The 15,438-nt window shown below is 43.5% G+C and overlaps 1 protein-coding gene across 1 annotated transcript in view; it reads right to left on the reverse strand.

Annotated features, from left to right (window-relative positions):
* DEPDC5 (DEP domain containing 5, GATOR1 subcomplex subunit) overlaps nt 1–15,413 on the reverse strand; it is a 36,454-nt gene extending 21,041 nt beyond the window's left edge. The window contains 22 exon segments of the mRNA XM_066331245.1: nt 481–684; nt 2,209–2,429; nt 3,997–4,117; nt 4,502–4,538; nt 5,098–5,167; nt 5,697–5,770; nt 5,860–5,921; nt 6,381–6,515; nt 7,274–7,348; nt 7,659–7,762; nt 7,919–7,991; nt 8,410–8,479; nt 8,905–8,966; nt 9,890–9,968; nt 10,309–10,378; nt 10,859–10,908; nt 11,561–11,644; nt 12,445–12,530; nt 12,865–12,911; nt 13,581–13,668; nt 14,398–14,515; nt 15,097–15,413. Of these exon segments, the coding sequence (XP_066187342.1) occupies nt 481–684; nt 2,209–2,429; nt 3,997–4,117; nt 4,502–4,538; nt 5,098–5,167; nt 5,697–5,770; nt 5,860–5,921; nt 6,381–6,515; nt 7,274–7,348; nt 7,659–7,762; nt 7,919–7,991; nt 8,410–8,479; nt 8,905–8,966; nt 9,890–9,968; nt 10,309–10,378; nt 10,859–10,908; nt 11,561–11,644; nt 12,445–12,530; nt 12,865–12,911; nt 13,581–13,668; nt 14,398–14,455 (1,870 nt within the window). The 5' untranslated portion in view covers nt 14,456–14,515; nt 15,097–15,413.
* Nucleotides 15,414–15,438: the final 25 nt, after the last annotated feature.

The raw sequence follows: 15,438 nt of genomic DNA on the forward strand, positions 1-15,438 counted from the left end.
TACACAGTCACAATTGGATCACTGATCACCACATCTGCACTGATTCCTCAGTTGCTTGTACCCTTCTTTTGCCAACAGCATAGGCAATGAGAGCTAATAGACATCAAGCATGTTCACAAAATCTTCAAAGCCTTGAACCTCTGCCGTCTCTGAAGGCAAGTGAAGCACAATATTTTAAAAAACATTTTGGAGGGCCCACTTACACGGCATTAAACAATTATGCAACAATTCAGCATCAGAAAATCAACCCAATTTGTAGTTACAATTCCCTTCAACAGGGAAATGTTCTGTACCTGTTGCTGCCCGTTTGCAAATAGAGGTATTTCCCAGAAGAGGATCGCTCAGGCCTGCACACTCATTTTGTGTAAAGACGAGTGTAATGTGCAGAACACTTTAATACCCCACGGTTCTCCCTGGCGGTGTTGCTGCGCTAATCCCGGCGAGGACGAGGCACAGCAGGCTGTGCTGGGGGCAGCTCACCCACGGGGAAGGTGTGCATCCAGCGCCGGCGGTTGGAGGTCAGCTTCATGGGCATGCGGGACGGCGCGAAGGGGTTGATGAGGGCGCGCTGCGGCGCGTACCCGCCCGGCCGGATGTGCAGCAGCGACTCGGCGCTGCCCACGTGGAACCGCCCCGGGGCGCTCGAGTCGCGCTGCTGAGACTCCAGCGGGTTCTCCAGGAAATCTGCAAAACACAGCCCAGCCGGCCTGAGAGCCCGCAGGAGACCAGCACAAGAGAATTCACTGCTCCGGGATGTAGGGGTTGCCCAGGGTAAGGGGAAATAAGACCTAAGAAATAAGCAAGCAGGAGAGGCGGAAAGCAAATCCTATTCAGCCTCAAAGTTACAACGTAAACAAGAACCCAGACAAGTAAAAGCATTACTCCATCTGCCACTACAGAACTGCTGTAAACTGTAAACTTCCACTAAATGAATCCATAAAGAAACCACTTGCTAAGCCAGTTATGAGGAGTTACTCAGACCTTTGAGAGTTCTTGAGAAAAAGACTGACATAACAGAAGCTTCAGGATAAGTACCAAAGACACAGCAGAAGCCACAGCTGAGCTTTGTACACATGCCTTTTCTTTGGCACTCAGATATGAGCACTGAAATCAGAGATTACTCCCAGAAGACATGGGACATGATCTTCACAAGATACCAGATAGCTGTCACTGTTCAGTGTAGAACAGAAGTGCAGTTATTTAGAAACAGGATAAAAAATATACTAAGGTAGGTAAGTGGCAATTACTCTGCCCAAAAGTGGAAATCCCAGAGAGAAGGAAGGGTCTCATTTACCATTCTATATTGTCAAATACAACATGTGAAAAACCTCAGTTTGTTTGACTCTTCCCTCCCTGCCAGTCCTAATCCACACACATCCTCATCCTGCTGAACACCTTCAGCTGGGTCACACAATGATCCTCCAAACTAAGGAAGTAACAGAAACAGCAAAGAAAGAAAAGAGTTGTATTAACTGACAGAAGGGGAAAACAAGAACGGCAGATCTGATGTCAAGTACGCTGTGTGAGAGCAGCCCCACACCAATAACTGTGATTCCTGTGACAGGATAAATATGGTACCAGTGTCACACAGCGCTGCATGAAAAAAACATGAAGAGCCTTCAGGGACAGAATTTTACAGAAGATGAAGCAGTTGCAGGAGGACTACAATTTGCCTAGAAATGAGCTGGATTTGTGGAAGATACTGTGGACTGCCTGAGAAAAAAATAAATTGGAAAGGAAGAAAAGCACTGATAGCACATTGAGACAGCTCAGCAGTACACTGTCAAAAGGAAGGATCTAGAAAGTGAGGTTTGACAACAAATCCCCACAGAGAGATGTTATAAGCAGGGTCCCCCAGGGCTCACTGCCAAGGCCAGTTCTGATTCGACAGATTATAGGTGACCTGGATAATACAAGCTCCTTGTGTATGTCCACACTGTCAGGCAGGCACAGGAGAATAGTTAAGTACTAAAGAAGGCAATAGGCAAGGGAAAAGAGCAAATCAGTGTCAGGACACTTCTATTTAGGACAAGCCATTAAAAAAAAGCAATGGAATTGGACAAGGATGACAAAGGGAGAATGCACATGCAGCTGGAGCTATGGAAAAGCTGCACCATAAGTGCCAAACCAAGCACCATCTCCACTGTGCTGGCCTGGCAGTGGCCAACACAAACCTCCCCCTTGTGCCCCAACGTGCCCCAGGCTGACCTCTGGTGCTGGTATAGCCCAAGGAGCTGCTGACTTCACACTGGTGCAGGTGAGGCCGCGGGATCATGAGGATGTTGGAGATCTTGCCCAGGGAGCTGTCGTCAGAAGCCTGGCTCCTCACCTCCTCGGGGGGCAGTGTGCGGCTCTGCAGCGAGGGGCTGCACGACACGTCGTACGAGCTGGAGCTCTTCCTGGTGCGGCTCTCCCTCTCCCTCACCGACCTGCTGACAGCAAACACACTCTGGGAAATGTAATGTATAAATTCGTGTATCAAAGACTTGGTTTATTAAAAGCTGCTCCAGGGTATCTCCGAGATTCCAAGGGTGCAAGCTGTGAAACCACAAAATTTGCAACAGAAATTACATGGCCGGACTGGAGATGGCCCATTCATCAGTGATGGGCCTCCACTTAACAGCTGCTGGACATCTGATGTCAGTCTCGGTGGGGATCCGGAGGATGATTAAATCAGCACCCCAAAGACAAGATCCAGGAAGACTATCAACATCTTCTCACACTTATGGGAACCTCTGTCTAGACCTCGCTTGGAAATAAAGAGATACATCAATATCTGGACTTTCAATGGACTTAGCCTCAGGACAAATAAACCGTATAAAAACCCTTACACCAGGACATAGGGTGTGTGGTTGAGGTTGGATGCTACTGTTGTTAATGTCACTCTGCCCACCCAACATTCGATGGATGTTGTCCAATTTTACTGTGGCTTTTTAATTGTCTTTTTAATTTGTTAAATAAATTCTGTTATTTTTAATTGGCTTCTTTTCATTTATAATAACACTCATGCCCACCTTACCAGGGTGCAACAGGCCCAAGCCATGCCAAAGACTCCATGTTCAGCAGGTGAACTCAAGAAGAGCATTGCAGGGAAGCCATCATTATCTTTTTTTGACTGCCTAGATAATTTATACTTCTGTGCATCACACAGCACAACAAGGACACTGTGAATGGGCCTGCCTGATTCCCCCTGCAATCCTACAGACACCACACCAATCTGGTAGAGATGTGGCCTATAGCAGATACCAGACCTCAGCCTACAGTGCCAGGAACATGTAGCTATAGGGAAAATACTTGGAATTATGAACTATTTAAATTGTGCTGGCATCTTTCGCCATTGGTTCCTACAGGCTGCTCAAATTAACATATTAACAAGTGAGTTCACATGCTTGGAGTTAGGCAATACTACTGAAAGAAGGAAAGTTTAAAAAGTACTTCAAAACAAGCTTGTCAACTCCGTATTTCTGAAAAAGCACTGAAATTTATAGTTTATTCCATGAATTTGGCCAGAACCTGAACATAATCAGCTTTCTCCTCAGACAAAAGAACATGGAATAGATGAGAACCTGCACCCAGCTTTTCTGCCTCTTCTCTCATTCAGACAGGCATCATTTTCAGAGAGGATTCCTCGCCACTCTGTTCACCAGTTACTAAGCAGTGCATCAAACAATCTAGTTCTATAACTCTGTGCAAGCCTAATGAGTAAATACTTCCTTAACCTCCGAGCAAAATCTGGTAGAAAGACTAGCTTTATTCCATTTCAAACAAAATTAAAGATTTAAGGAAAAAATATATTTATGCCTTTTCCTAGACCCCACACACTGCTTTAGAAGTAAAACACCAGACAACCAGTCATGAAGATCAGGTACAGATGAAGCTTTTTGTTCAACTGTGAGCATGTGGAGATCAATTCTCCTCGTATTTCTCCAAGTATTTGATGTCTCAAGCACACATAACACGGCTGCTCCAGAAGCAGTGCACTCCCAAGCCTCTCACCTGAAAGTGCTACAGCGCTGGGCTCTGGATGGGCCTGGCAGCCTGAACACCTGGGCATCATAGCCATCATAATCCACCTGGATAGGCAAGGCATTCTCAGCATCCTTTGGTGCTCCTAATGCTGAAATAAAAATCATACAGCACTGGAACCTCTTCCGAGAATGTTCAAGGTCTTCAAGTCAGAGTATACACCTCTCACCTGTAGGCAAAGTATCTACTCCAAAAAGTACCCCAAAGTGTAATGAGCAGAGCAGCTCAATTATCAAAATTGGTGTCTGAATCAGGCTGGCTGATTTTGTCTTTCCTCCCATACATTCTAAACACTAACTGAATAATTGCCAAGAAGTCAACTGGCACATGCACATTAGCATCCCGAGTATCAAATCTGGGTTTGATGTTTTTCTGTAACAATTGTCCCTCCCTTGTGCTAAAGTGTCACTCTTACTGCAGCTGTTTGTTAGGCTGGGGTCATTGGGACACATCATTCCAGAACAGAATTACTCACAGGCATCACGACTACTCTTTGCTTTCTCAGTCAGTGGCTGGAGGGTCCAACAAAGGAAACGTGAAGTGACCAAAAAAAAAACAAACAAGAAAAAAAAAGAGAGCAACAGAAAAGACGTAGGGAAGGGAATCAGTCAGCATGTTCTAAGGAAACATCCCCAGTGTGACAAGCAGACAAAGTTCAGCTTGCTAACCCAATGAGGCAGCCAGACAACTTCAGAAATATTAAATACTGATAGTTGCTCACAAAGCTGTGTGAAAAACACAGTGCTCAACACACTTCTTCCTCTCCAGAGAGTTCTTTGTTACAGAATGAAACTAATTTTTATGGTGACCAAAACATTTCTCACACAGTTTTATGTAGAAAGGAAAGACCTACAAACTATTCATACATTCAAATTCCCTACAACAAACCTTGCAGCTTTGCTTTCACAGCCTTTTAACACAGAAACTTAGTTGTTTCCAACATCTTGTTTCCAACATCATGTTTCCAAGCATCACAAGTATTCCAACAAGCTCTTGGAATACTTGTGATGGTTGACTGAGAAGAGGGATCTGACAAACTAGTAGGAAAATATAAATCAGAAAGGTTCCCACCTTCCTTCCTGCCAGCTTGATCCGTGGAGTGAAGCTGTTACACAGGAGTTGACTTTTGGAAGTGTAGAAACTGAAAGAAGAAACAATGTGGCTTTAAGAACTCAACACAGTTGGTTTGCTACAAGTAAACAGACCAGGAACCCGAGTTAGCTATTGGATACAGAAAATGGGACACCGTTCTGTGCATAAAAAAAGTATGGAAAACACTGAGGGATGGTTGAGAGAAGCTACACTTTGCTTAAAGACAGGCCTTTGACACTTGTACAGCCTCAGCCTAGACACTTCTTAACACCTGCATTGCTCAGCTCATTTTCTCCTTCCACAGAGAGACATTTCTGTCGGAAAGACATCCACATCCATTGTGCCATTTACACAACTCATTCCGATTTACCCAACTCTAGTGATTCACACCAGCTGTTTGAAAACCCTGTCATTGCTGTTAGGTTGCATTAATGGCCAGAGTTCTGCAAGAGTAATGTAATATTTCCTTTGCTTCACAAGGAAAGCAGAAGAGATAAAAGTGAAAAAAGAAAAAGAAGAGACTATGAAGAGTAAAGCAAAACAGAAGCATTTAGCAAATGCTGATAGAATTCACCTACCTATGATTTATCCAGTGTGGGATATTGTAGTCATCACCCATTCGTGAGTCACCAGGCCCACAGCGATTATGGAGCTGTAAGAGTAATTCAGGAGCAATTAACAGCAAGTCACAATAATAGTAACGTTCATGGCAGGAACAGAGAGAAGGGAAAGCAGCCTTACCTTAAAGAGTGGTACAGCATGCAAGGGTTGCTCTCCCATGCACACCAAATCCACACCTATCCCTGTAAACAGATGACAGTAGAGTTCAGCTGTTGACCAAGCAGGAGTGATATGCTAAGCCAAAACAGAATTGAAGACCCAGTATGTATTTATATCATATTACAAGAAGCAATAATACTAAAAGTGGAAGTTAATGGTCCCATGGTATGGTTACAAACCAGCAATACCTGTGGGGATATGAGAAATTATTTTTCTACATGAAGGCAACTCATGCAAGATTATTCTTTAAGAGAAAGATTTGCACAGACAGGTGTGAAGCTCTCTACCACAAACAAAAGTAAATGCCTGTAAGCACTCTGAAAGTCTGCTCATTTCAATAGGAGTGCAGACACAAGTCTTGCAGCTGTAGCCCTTCCTCCCAGAGCACACAGCTCACAGTAGACACTTTTTCACAGCCAGAAGAAGCTGGATCTTTCCCAAGCCCGTGTTTGCCTCCAGAGAGGCTGCAGGCAGACGTTTACCATTGTCAATCATGCGCTGCTTGGTGAGGATCATGAGGAGCCGATCCACCTCGAACACGCCCACGCCCGGGGTGATCACCACCGACATCTGCCCCGTGCGGTCAAAGTTGCGGTTGATGTAATGCTTGTCAAACACTGCCAGAGAGAAGGCACAAACACTCCTAAAACACCCTGGAGGTTCCTTGTCAGAGCAAGGCAGGGGACTGTTGGAACCCTGGGCACTGAGAACTTTGGACTTTCTGTGCTGACAGGCACTGACCCCCTGAAAACACTGCATTTGACCTGAGGCTGTGGAGGAGGCTTCCAAAACTGAGTGATGGCACTGGGATTGTGGGTGTGTAGCTTGAATAGAAGTGTGTAATATCACATGGTGGAAAACTTAGAAATTAAGATTTTAGAATATGGTAATATATATAAAGCAAGATGAAGGTTTTAGGGCAGAGGCTAGTCCTTCTTTTTCACCTTCTTTATGGGTCTAGGTGGCATTTTGTAACTGGATAGAAAAGTCCACATTTTGGGGATATTCAGTGGTTGGTTATTGGGTTAAAAGCAAAAATAACTTAGGTGTCATTTCTTAATTGGACAGTTTATCCTTAAAAGGCCTTATAGAGAGAAAGATGGGGCTCCATTTTTAGTTTGTTAGCTAGAAGTGCTGTAGAGCACAGGGTTTGTGAGACAAATGTAGATAAAAATTAAGAGTCTGAACATGAAACAATGTCTGGTGTTTAATCCCAACCCTGGCAAAAAGAAGATAAAACACAACAGGTGACCACCTAATATTCCCCTTCTCTTCACAGTATTGAGGAAAAATTAACAGAAGTCCACAGCCATTTACTGGCAGCTGCTTGAATGGTTCTTCCCCTGTATATTTTTACCCACTGCTCATAACTTACCATTGAATGAAAGATTTATTGCCTCCAAGTAGTTCCCTTGTGCTGAGGTAGAATTGTAACCTGGAGGAAAGCCCTCTGGAAAAGTATTCAGAAGGGAAAAAAAAAAATCATCATTCCTGTATACCAGCTTTATATAATAAAAAACCCACAGAAAATTACATCTGTACTAAATACTATTTAGTAACTAACTATTAGCTCAAAAGTTACAAGCAAAATTGATGTTATTAAGTTCCACAGAAGGACTGAGGGGAATTGCCCAGACAGGAGAGCACTAAGTAGCACAACACCAGACTCCAACTGAAACTGGATAGTTTACTGACAAGCTGAAAAATAACAAAAAAATAGAGAGCAAAGGATAAAAGCAGGGAAAGGAGGATTCTTGTACCTGCTTGCTCAAGTCGTACCAACACAGGATACTGGATGAAAAGCTTTTTAATGGTCACAAGCAAGGAGGTCCACTCTTCCCGCCTCTCATTCTGAACCACGACTCTACAAAAAACACAACCTGGTGAGGGCCATGAAAGGAAGCCATGAGGGGAAGTGAGAAGGGATGAGCAAACTATAAAGAAATGCACAAAAAAGGATGCATCAGGTTGTATAAACACTGTGGGACAAGAGGTGAAAAGAATTGGGAGGAAAATATACTTGTAAAAATCTTCATAATATCTTCCCTCGTGGTCCTGCCGAATTGACGCACGATGCGTTTCAGGAAACTCATCTGAAATGGAAGGAAAAGCACATCTCATCTCATGCTCTTGTATAGAAATGACTCATCTTTTCCAGCAAGAAGCTGTTATTTCCATTAAAAATAAAACAAAACAAAACAAAAAACCCAAAAAAGCCCCCAGTAAGCAAACAAAAAAACAAAGTACTTGGAGAAATATCAGACCTCCTACACAATATAAAAACTGCTTTTAAACCAATATGACAGCTTGAGTATGATGAGGAAAATTTGCAGCATTCTTCCATGTAAGGTTTTCACTGCAGTAATTTCATAACAATGGCTGTGTACCTACTGTGCTTGATACTTTGAACATGGCAATTAAAAAAAGAGAAAAAGTCCCTGTCAGCCCGTGACCAACTTTCAAGAGACAAGACTTTAAAAATGGAAACATGAAAATAGAGAATTTGCATACCTATAGATTTTGCTTCATAAAATGTTCTTGAAAATAGAACCACTGTCACTTCATGGCTGCAATTCTTCTCCTGTCCAGGAAGAACAAATGCAAAAAGAAAACCTTTAAAGTCACATTTGGTAGAAAGTTGTGCATATATACCTACAGTAACAGCCTCTCTTCCCTCACACCTAGAAACAAAGGTAACTAACAAAATCTAGACTGTGGCAATAATGGATCTGCATTAGTGCTCCACCTGCCTCTCAAATAACAAAATGGTTATAAAATCCTGCAGATTCTGTGCTGCTTGGCTATATCACATTTACCAGGAGCACTCTCCTCTAGTCTCTAAAGAAGATCCTGTCTGTAATTGCCTAGATTTTTGTTAAGAAAACAGACATTTGGCAGTTTGTTTATAACAACAATTTGATATTCTGATGTGTTACTGTTCAGAGAGATGCCCCGAGCAAGTCCAGAAAAACAAAAAATTAAAACTGAACTCAGTCAACTATTTACCTTCCATTTTGTGAAGAGGTCAGCAAGGAAACCATTCACAGCTTTCTCAAAGTATAGATCCCCTGCAAAATAAAAATCTCCCAAGCATTAACAGTAACAGTAGATACTTCAACTATGGGGCATATCTAACCCAAAGATTCTAGGAAAATTCTGTTTATTAAAATCTGAGCAGCTGTGTGCATAATAAAGGGCAATATCACTAAGACAAGATGATAAAAAGATTAAAAAGAATGACTTCTTTATGATTAGAAGATTTAAAGGTATCCTTTTTTCATAGGATGTAAACATGACTCTTACTGCCAGAAGGATCTGACCTTTAATTCATTTTTCCAACACATTTGCAGCATGCTGGGAAAGCATCTGTACTATCTTTTAGGCATAGAATGCACAAGTGATCCCCTGCTCTGATTTGAATAATTGCCCAGTTGCATACGCCTAAACACATGGTCAAAGGAAGTGGCAAGAGGTTTGCTAAAGAATTCAGCCAGAAAAAAAATAGGATGACATAGAGAAGTGACTCATTCTTAATGCCTAAAGTTGTAATACTTCCAACTGAAGTTACCAACTTCAGCCTGGGCTAAGGCAGGTTTCACTTCCTCAGTAAGCCAATGTCAAGAGGTATCTAAACCATCAAGGTCCTCTTGGCACAGGATTTTCCACACATTTCTGGCTTCAGGATTCCCAAACTTGCACCTTGAACCCAACATATTCATATCCATAGAAAACCTTCCCAATGCTCACAGTGATTTCAGGGCTGAGGTAATGGTACCCAGGCCCTACAGGGACAGGAAAAGGATGGCACAGCCAGGGACAGAAATGGGTGGCACTGCAAGGAAGATCTTAGGAAAGGCCACAGCATGCCCTGGAGCACTGCTTAGGCCAAAGACAGAATATTTTAGTTTGCTGGTAGTGGCAGTTTTGTAGTAGGGGCAGAAAGAACAGCTGCTACCATCCCCAGTCACAGGCAGGTCAGTTACCTACGCACCATAAATATCAAAATCCCACATTTCACAGCTCATCTGGATAAAAATATAAACCATGGCAGAAGTGGAGCGGAAGACCACCTGCAAAGGAATGCAAGACCTGATTTAAAACCAAGTACCTTCTTTAGAAGGCCCAAATGAAGAGCTTAACTATACAGCAATTTATACAACTGTAGTCCTTGCATCACAGGGAATTTCCCCTATAAGAAATTGGCATTTCCCCTCTAACAAGTCATTCCTAGTGCGGCCAGCACAGCAGAGCTGAAGTTTAATTATGATTCATTGTCCTGAACTCTTTGCAACTCTCCACCTTACAACACAGTCAATTCCAATGATCCATACTAATCTGCAGGAAAGATGGAACTACAAAAATCCTGAAAACTACAAAAGGAAAGGAAAAACTTCTTTCCTGAACTCTTACCCGGGTGTCCTCACTGATGTATCCACAAGTGACTTTCTCACTCTTTACCCACAGTTCACCTGCTTGGGCCCTGGAAAAAAAAGAAGTGCAGCATATTTGAATATGAAGATTAGAGAATCAGTATTTGAGCAAGTAAGAGATGTACCAAAATCTGCACTCAAGGATGACTTATTTGGTTAAAACCCGCTGTTTAACCCCAAAGATGTCAACCAGCCATTTCCCTCTGCATCCACACATTTCCTTGTACCTGTGTCACCCCAAAACCAACTGAAGTAATCCCCCCAAACTATTAATACAGCTTGGGAAGGGGGGGTAATATTCTAAGAGACAAAAATAAAACTATTTGGCCTTCATCAGAGTGTAGCTGCCTGCCCTACTATTAGTTTCTTTTACCCCAAATCAGATTGAAGCCTCCCCCCACTCCATGGTACAGACAAATCTGTAGATGGGGAAGAGAACAATGAAACATGAAGGATTTTTCAGAAAAGAGTCTCCAGTTGGATACTTAAAACTCATGAAGCTAAAGCAATAAGTAACAAGAGGCACTGACCTGATACCTGCAAATTCGACTTTTTGGGTGACATATGCACAGGTGCTGACCTAGGAAAGAGAAGTTATGTGTGTTAGAAGAAGAGCTCAGAGTGAGAAGAACAATGTACAAAAAAACCACTCGCACTCAAACGTGATTTTTACAACAGAAGTCATAAAGTCCATTCAGGGTAGTTACTACTAATAGCTCAGCCTACAGAACCTCTGTAATAGACAACAGAAAATCACTTTTAACACAGATAAACTCTAAATGGGATCATTTGCCTAATTCAGTGCACTTAGAGGAGCAGAAGACTGCACTTCAGAGATGCAGGCAGAAGATATTCTAATAGCTACTTATTAAGGGATACTCTCAGAGAGGGGACACGTCAGCATACTTCTGCTTGAAAAACACTTGGCTTCAATTCCTTCCAAATGCAGTTAATCATTAAAATTCAGAACATAAGCAAAAAAACTCTGAACAGCATTTTCAGTGCCCAAGGCAGCAATCAACATTATAGCAGTGGAGTAGGAAATGATGGGATTTGTTTTTCTACAACACACTTACATCTATTTCTCCAACTCTGATGTGCCACTCACAGCACAAGATCCTCAGGAGCTGCTGGCACTGTCTTTGTCTCTCTGCATTTTGTAAAGCACTTCTTTTCTTTCACAGTAAGCAAAACACAAGGTTCATCACCTGCACCCTGCCCAGGGGCCTTACCAAACTCTTCTTCAGTCGCCACATATCCCCACGCCCAATGTACTGGTCTTTAAATGTCAGCTCCACCAAGTCCAAGGTCACCTCCTGGGAATGGATGAAAAACACTGCTTAGATTTTACTGGTTGTTTTTAAGTAGGGCCCACCAATCTGCTCATTTAGTAACCAAATGTTACAAGAGGGGCTATTCAAATGCTAGCCAATCTCCCTAAAATCGCAAGATAAAGGAGGAAGCCCATACAAATAAATACCAAAGCTGTGCATGTTCCTCAACTACTGTGAGCTGTAAAATATTGCACAATGTGACAAGAAAAGCCCAAGGACTAAATCTGTGCTACAAGTCTCAGTACAGATTGGAAGCTGAAATGAAACAAATTACTGCCATTGTTTATGACATTAAGGAAGCCTTATTTCCTCCAACTTTTAGTCTTGTGCAGAATGTAAGTTGACTGCAGCTCTTTTAATAGTCGGGACATTTACAGGCAATGTCTCTCTGTAAGAGGCTCTGTGGTATCAAATAATGCAAATCCAGACCATGGCTCTTCTTTTGACTAGGCCACTCACTGTTTTTCTTTACTGTGCCTAGTTATCCTGAATTTCTGAAATTTAAAAATATGTGAAATGTCTACATTTCTACCAAGCACTGTTAAAGCAGGATCACAGAGCTCAAAAAAAGAGCAGAGATGGCAGGAAGAGAAGAGACACATAACAAACCAACCAATAATTCAAAAGTCTAACGCTCATTTTCTTAGGGAAGAAGACTAAAATATCTTTCAATAAAAAATAAATGCCTTTTTTCCCCCCAGACTACTGCAGATGGAAAATGAAAGGGCTCTGATTTGAGTCCAGTGATGGAATGGATGGAAACCAGTGGCCAACCCACACACCTTTGGGTCAACAACGTTGACATGGACATCCTGGTAGGGCCGCAGGCGGAACACTTGGGCAACGGTCTGATCCACACTGATGGTCTCTGCCCCAAAACGAGAAAGGACAGCAGAGAAGTCAATGTCCCCAGCAGCTCCCAAGTGCTTTACAGGCACAAAACCAGCACAGTGAGACAGCCATGAAACACAAACTTCAGGCTAAAAAGCCGAGTTTGTTTAAAGCACACTCACATTATTCAAACAAAAGCAGATTTAGAACTAACTGCTAATTTTCTGTTAAAATTCTAATCCTTCCCTTGCTAAACAGACAAAGCATTGATTTTCTTATGAATCTAAAATACACACATTAGCTAATCACAGGTACAGCCCAGTCATGTCACCCTTCCTATGATTTTACTGTGCATAAGTCTAGTGTTTTACCTTTCTGCAAATCTTCCTTCAGTGACTTCACTTGTAGAAGCAGGGGACTAGAATGGAGAAGAGAAAAAAGATAGATAAGTTGAGATACCAACAGTGTCTCTGGTAAATCACACACTCAAAACTATTTTATAACATGGACAGGATAAGCTAAAGAGAAACATTAATATTTTCTAAAAAGCTTCATACACCATCCTCTCTACCTGTCTCTCTGCCTTGTTCCTTACATTCTTCACAATTATAAGGTACTCTTGAGGTAAAGATACCACTACAAATGGGAAATTAGGTCACACAAGAACTTCTCAGCTCCTCACACAAGTGTACCACTGCTTTTCAGATGCAGGCTGCAGGATGAACAGGTTCATACAACAAGGCCACAAAATTTTAATTTTGCCTAGGATATACTGTAAGATAGGAGGATAATCCTCAGGTAACAGCAGATCTAGGAAGAGGATACAGATATTGTCAATTCTATATTCAGGTGCTACTTGACCTATGGAAGATCAGCAAACTACCACCATACACAAAGAATTCCATAAATTTTAAGGAAGCACTCTTGCTAAAGTTAACCTCTTTCCTTCTCTCTAGACAGAAAAAATCATGGCAGCATCCTGAAGCAAAGTTATGTCAGCCCTAAGAGCCTCTCACTCTAGAAACCACTACACATGAACAGATCCTTTCAGGCTCCAACCTCACTGATATCAGCAAAGAGAATTCACCTGTATTCATCATTGGGATGGGCAATTTCCACAACATCTCCCAGCTTGATTTGAAGAAATACTTTAGGATTTACCACCAGCTCATCATCTACAAGACATAAATGAATGAGGGCAGTGAACAGATATATACTAAAGACAGACACCTGCATGTTTGCATACAACAGCTTAGCACATATAGATACACCAAATCAAGATGAACACATCAGCAAAACGTTTTCTGTTCATCACCTGACAGGGTCCCTCCCCAGCCACTTCAGATCAGCCACTCTTGCAGGCACAAACAGCTCAAATAACAGAACTTTCACAACAGAAGTGCTCAGCAAAAGACTGTCCCTCATTTAGGCAACCAGAATCATCTTTTGTACTGCTTATACAACGAACAGCAGCAGGAAAGTAGACAGCTATAGAATCTCAGCAAGATTAATCAGCATGCTTTAAGTGTAGAAGTATGGAGCAATCCAATCAGTGGCACCATTATTAGTGCTCAGAAATACATTTGTGTGCATTCATAAGTCACTGACATATGTGTCACTCATTAGGGTGACAGAAACATCAGATTAAGAGAAAAGTGTTGCAACAAAAGGGGAAGAAGTAAAAATAAAGCAATTTTATTTTTAGATACAATCTTGGTCTCTTCCAATAAACGTTCTTTTATTTTGCTGTGTCCTGTTATTAGAAAGAGCTTTCCAAACTCTGGCTGGCAATACTGCTTGTTACATCAAAGTTGCATCTTCACTGTTGTTAAAACAATCGATAAAACAATTGCTTTCAATTAAGTGAGTGCTGGTGTCACTGTTATGAGCTAGGAGATACTAACCACTGCCTCCAAACCCCTTCTTATGTATGACGAGCTTGTACACTTTGTTCGTTCTCATCTTGAGCTCCGGTTCCTCTCAGACGCTTTGAGCCAAGACAGTTAAAGGCATCTTGCATATCTAACACAGAAATGAAAGTAAACACAGATCTCTCGTCAAGGCAAACCGACTGTATGTTCTGCACGTGTACACAGCACGGAGTCCCGGCCGATTTCACCGCGGCGCGGCAGAGCTGCGCCCAGCAGAGGAGAGTGCGGGGCAGCTGCAAGTACAGGCACAAGGAGAGAGGGACCTAAAAGTGTGCTTTTCAAATAGATTAAAGGGTTGAGCTTGCAGATGTGCTTGGCAGCAAGTCAATTTCCGAGCTACAGAGTCGTAGTGGGAAAAAAACCCCAGATAGCCAAAATTTGTTAAAACAAACTCTGTAATTTGGATGCGGGTCTGGAGGGAAGCGCCGCTTGGGGCTGCGAGCCGGCAGACCCGCACCGGGGACGCCACAGACAGCAGGGTCGGAGCGGAGCGCAAACAAACCCAAGCAGCTACAGTCCGCTGCCGTGCCTACAGTCATCAACCAGCTAGGGAACCGCTGCGTCCATTCGGCCGCCCGCTCATAGGAAAAGTGAAGCCCATGGAGACCCCGAGGTCCGGCCCGCAGCAGCGGCGAGGGGCGGTCTGGCACACGGCCTCGCCAGGGTCCTTACCCGCATGGGGGGCAGTAGCACAGAGCGAGCAGCGCGGCGGCTCAGGCCAGAGCCCCGGGGGAAGGACACCGGGGAGAACGGCGCAGCCCGGGCGCGAAGGGAGCTCGGACACCTTAACCCTTCGCGCGGCTCACAGCCGCCGCGGGCCGAGCCAGCCCCGGGGCAGCGCGGCCGGGGCCGGCCGTGCCGCGGCAGAGCCGGGCCGTGCGCAGCGCAGTCCCGCCGCTGCTCGCGGAGCACCCAAACGCGAAGCCCTGACCTGCCGGTGTGTGTCCCGCGGGTACCGTACGGCACTTCCGCGTCCGGGGCCGCGCCCCACGTGACACCCGCGCCGCCACGGCG

This window comes from Sylvia atricapilla, chromosome 17 (assembly GCF_009819655.1).
Source record: "Sylvia atricapilla isolate bSylAtr1 chromosome 17, bSylAtr1.pri, whole genome shotgun sequence".
Taxonomy (NCBI): Eukaryota; Metazoa; Chordata; class Aves; order Passeriformes; family Sylviidae; genus Sylvia; species Sylvia atricapilla.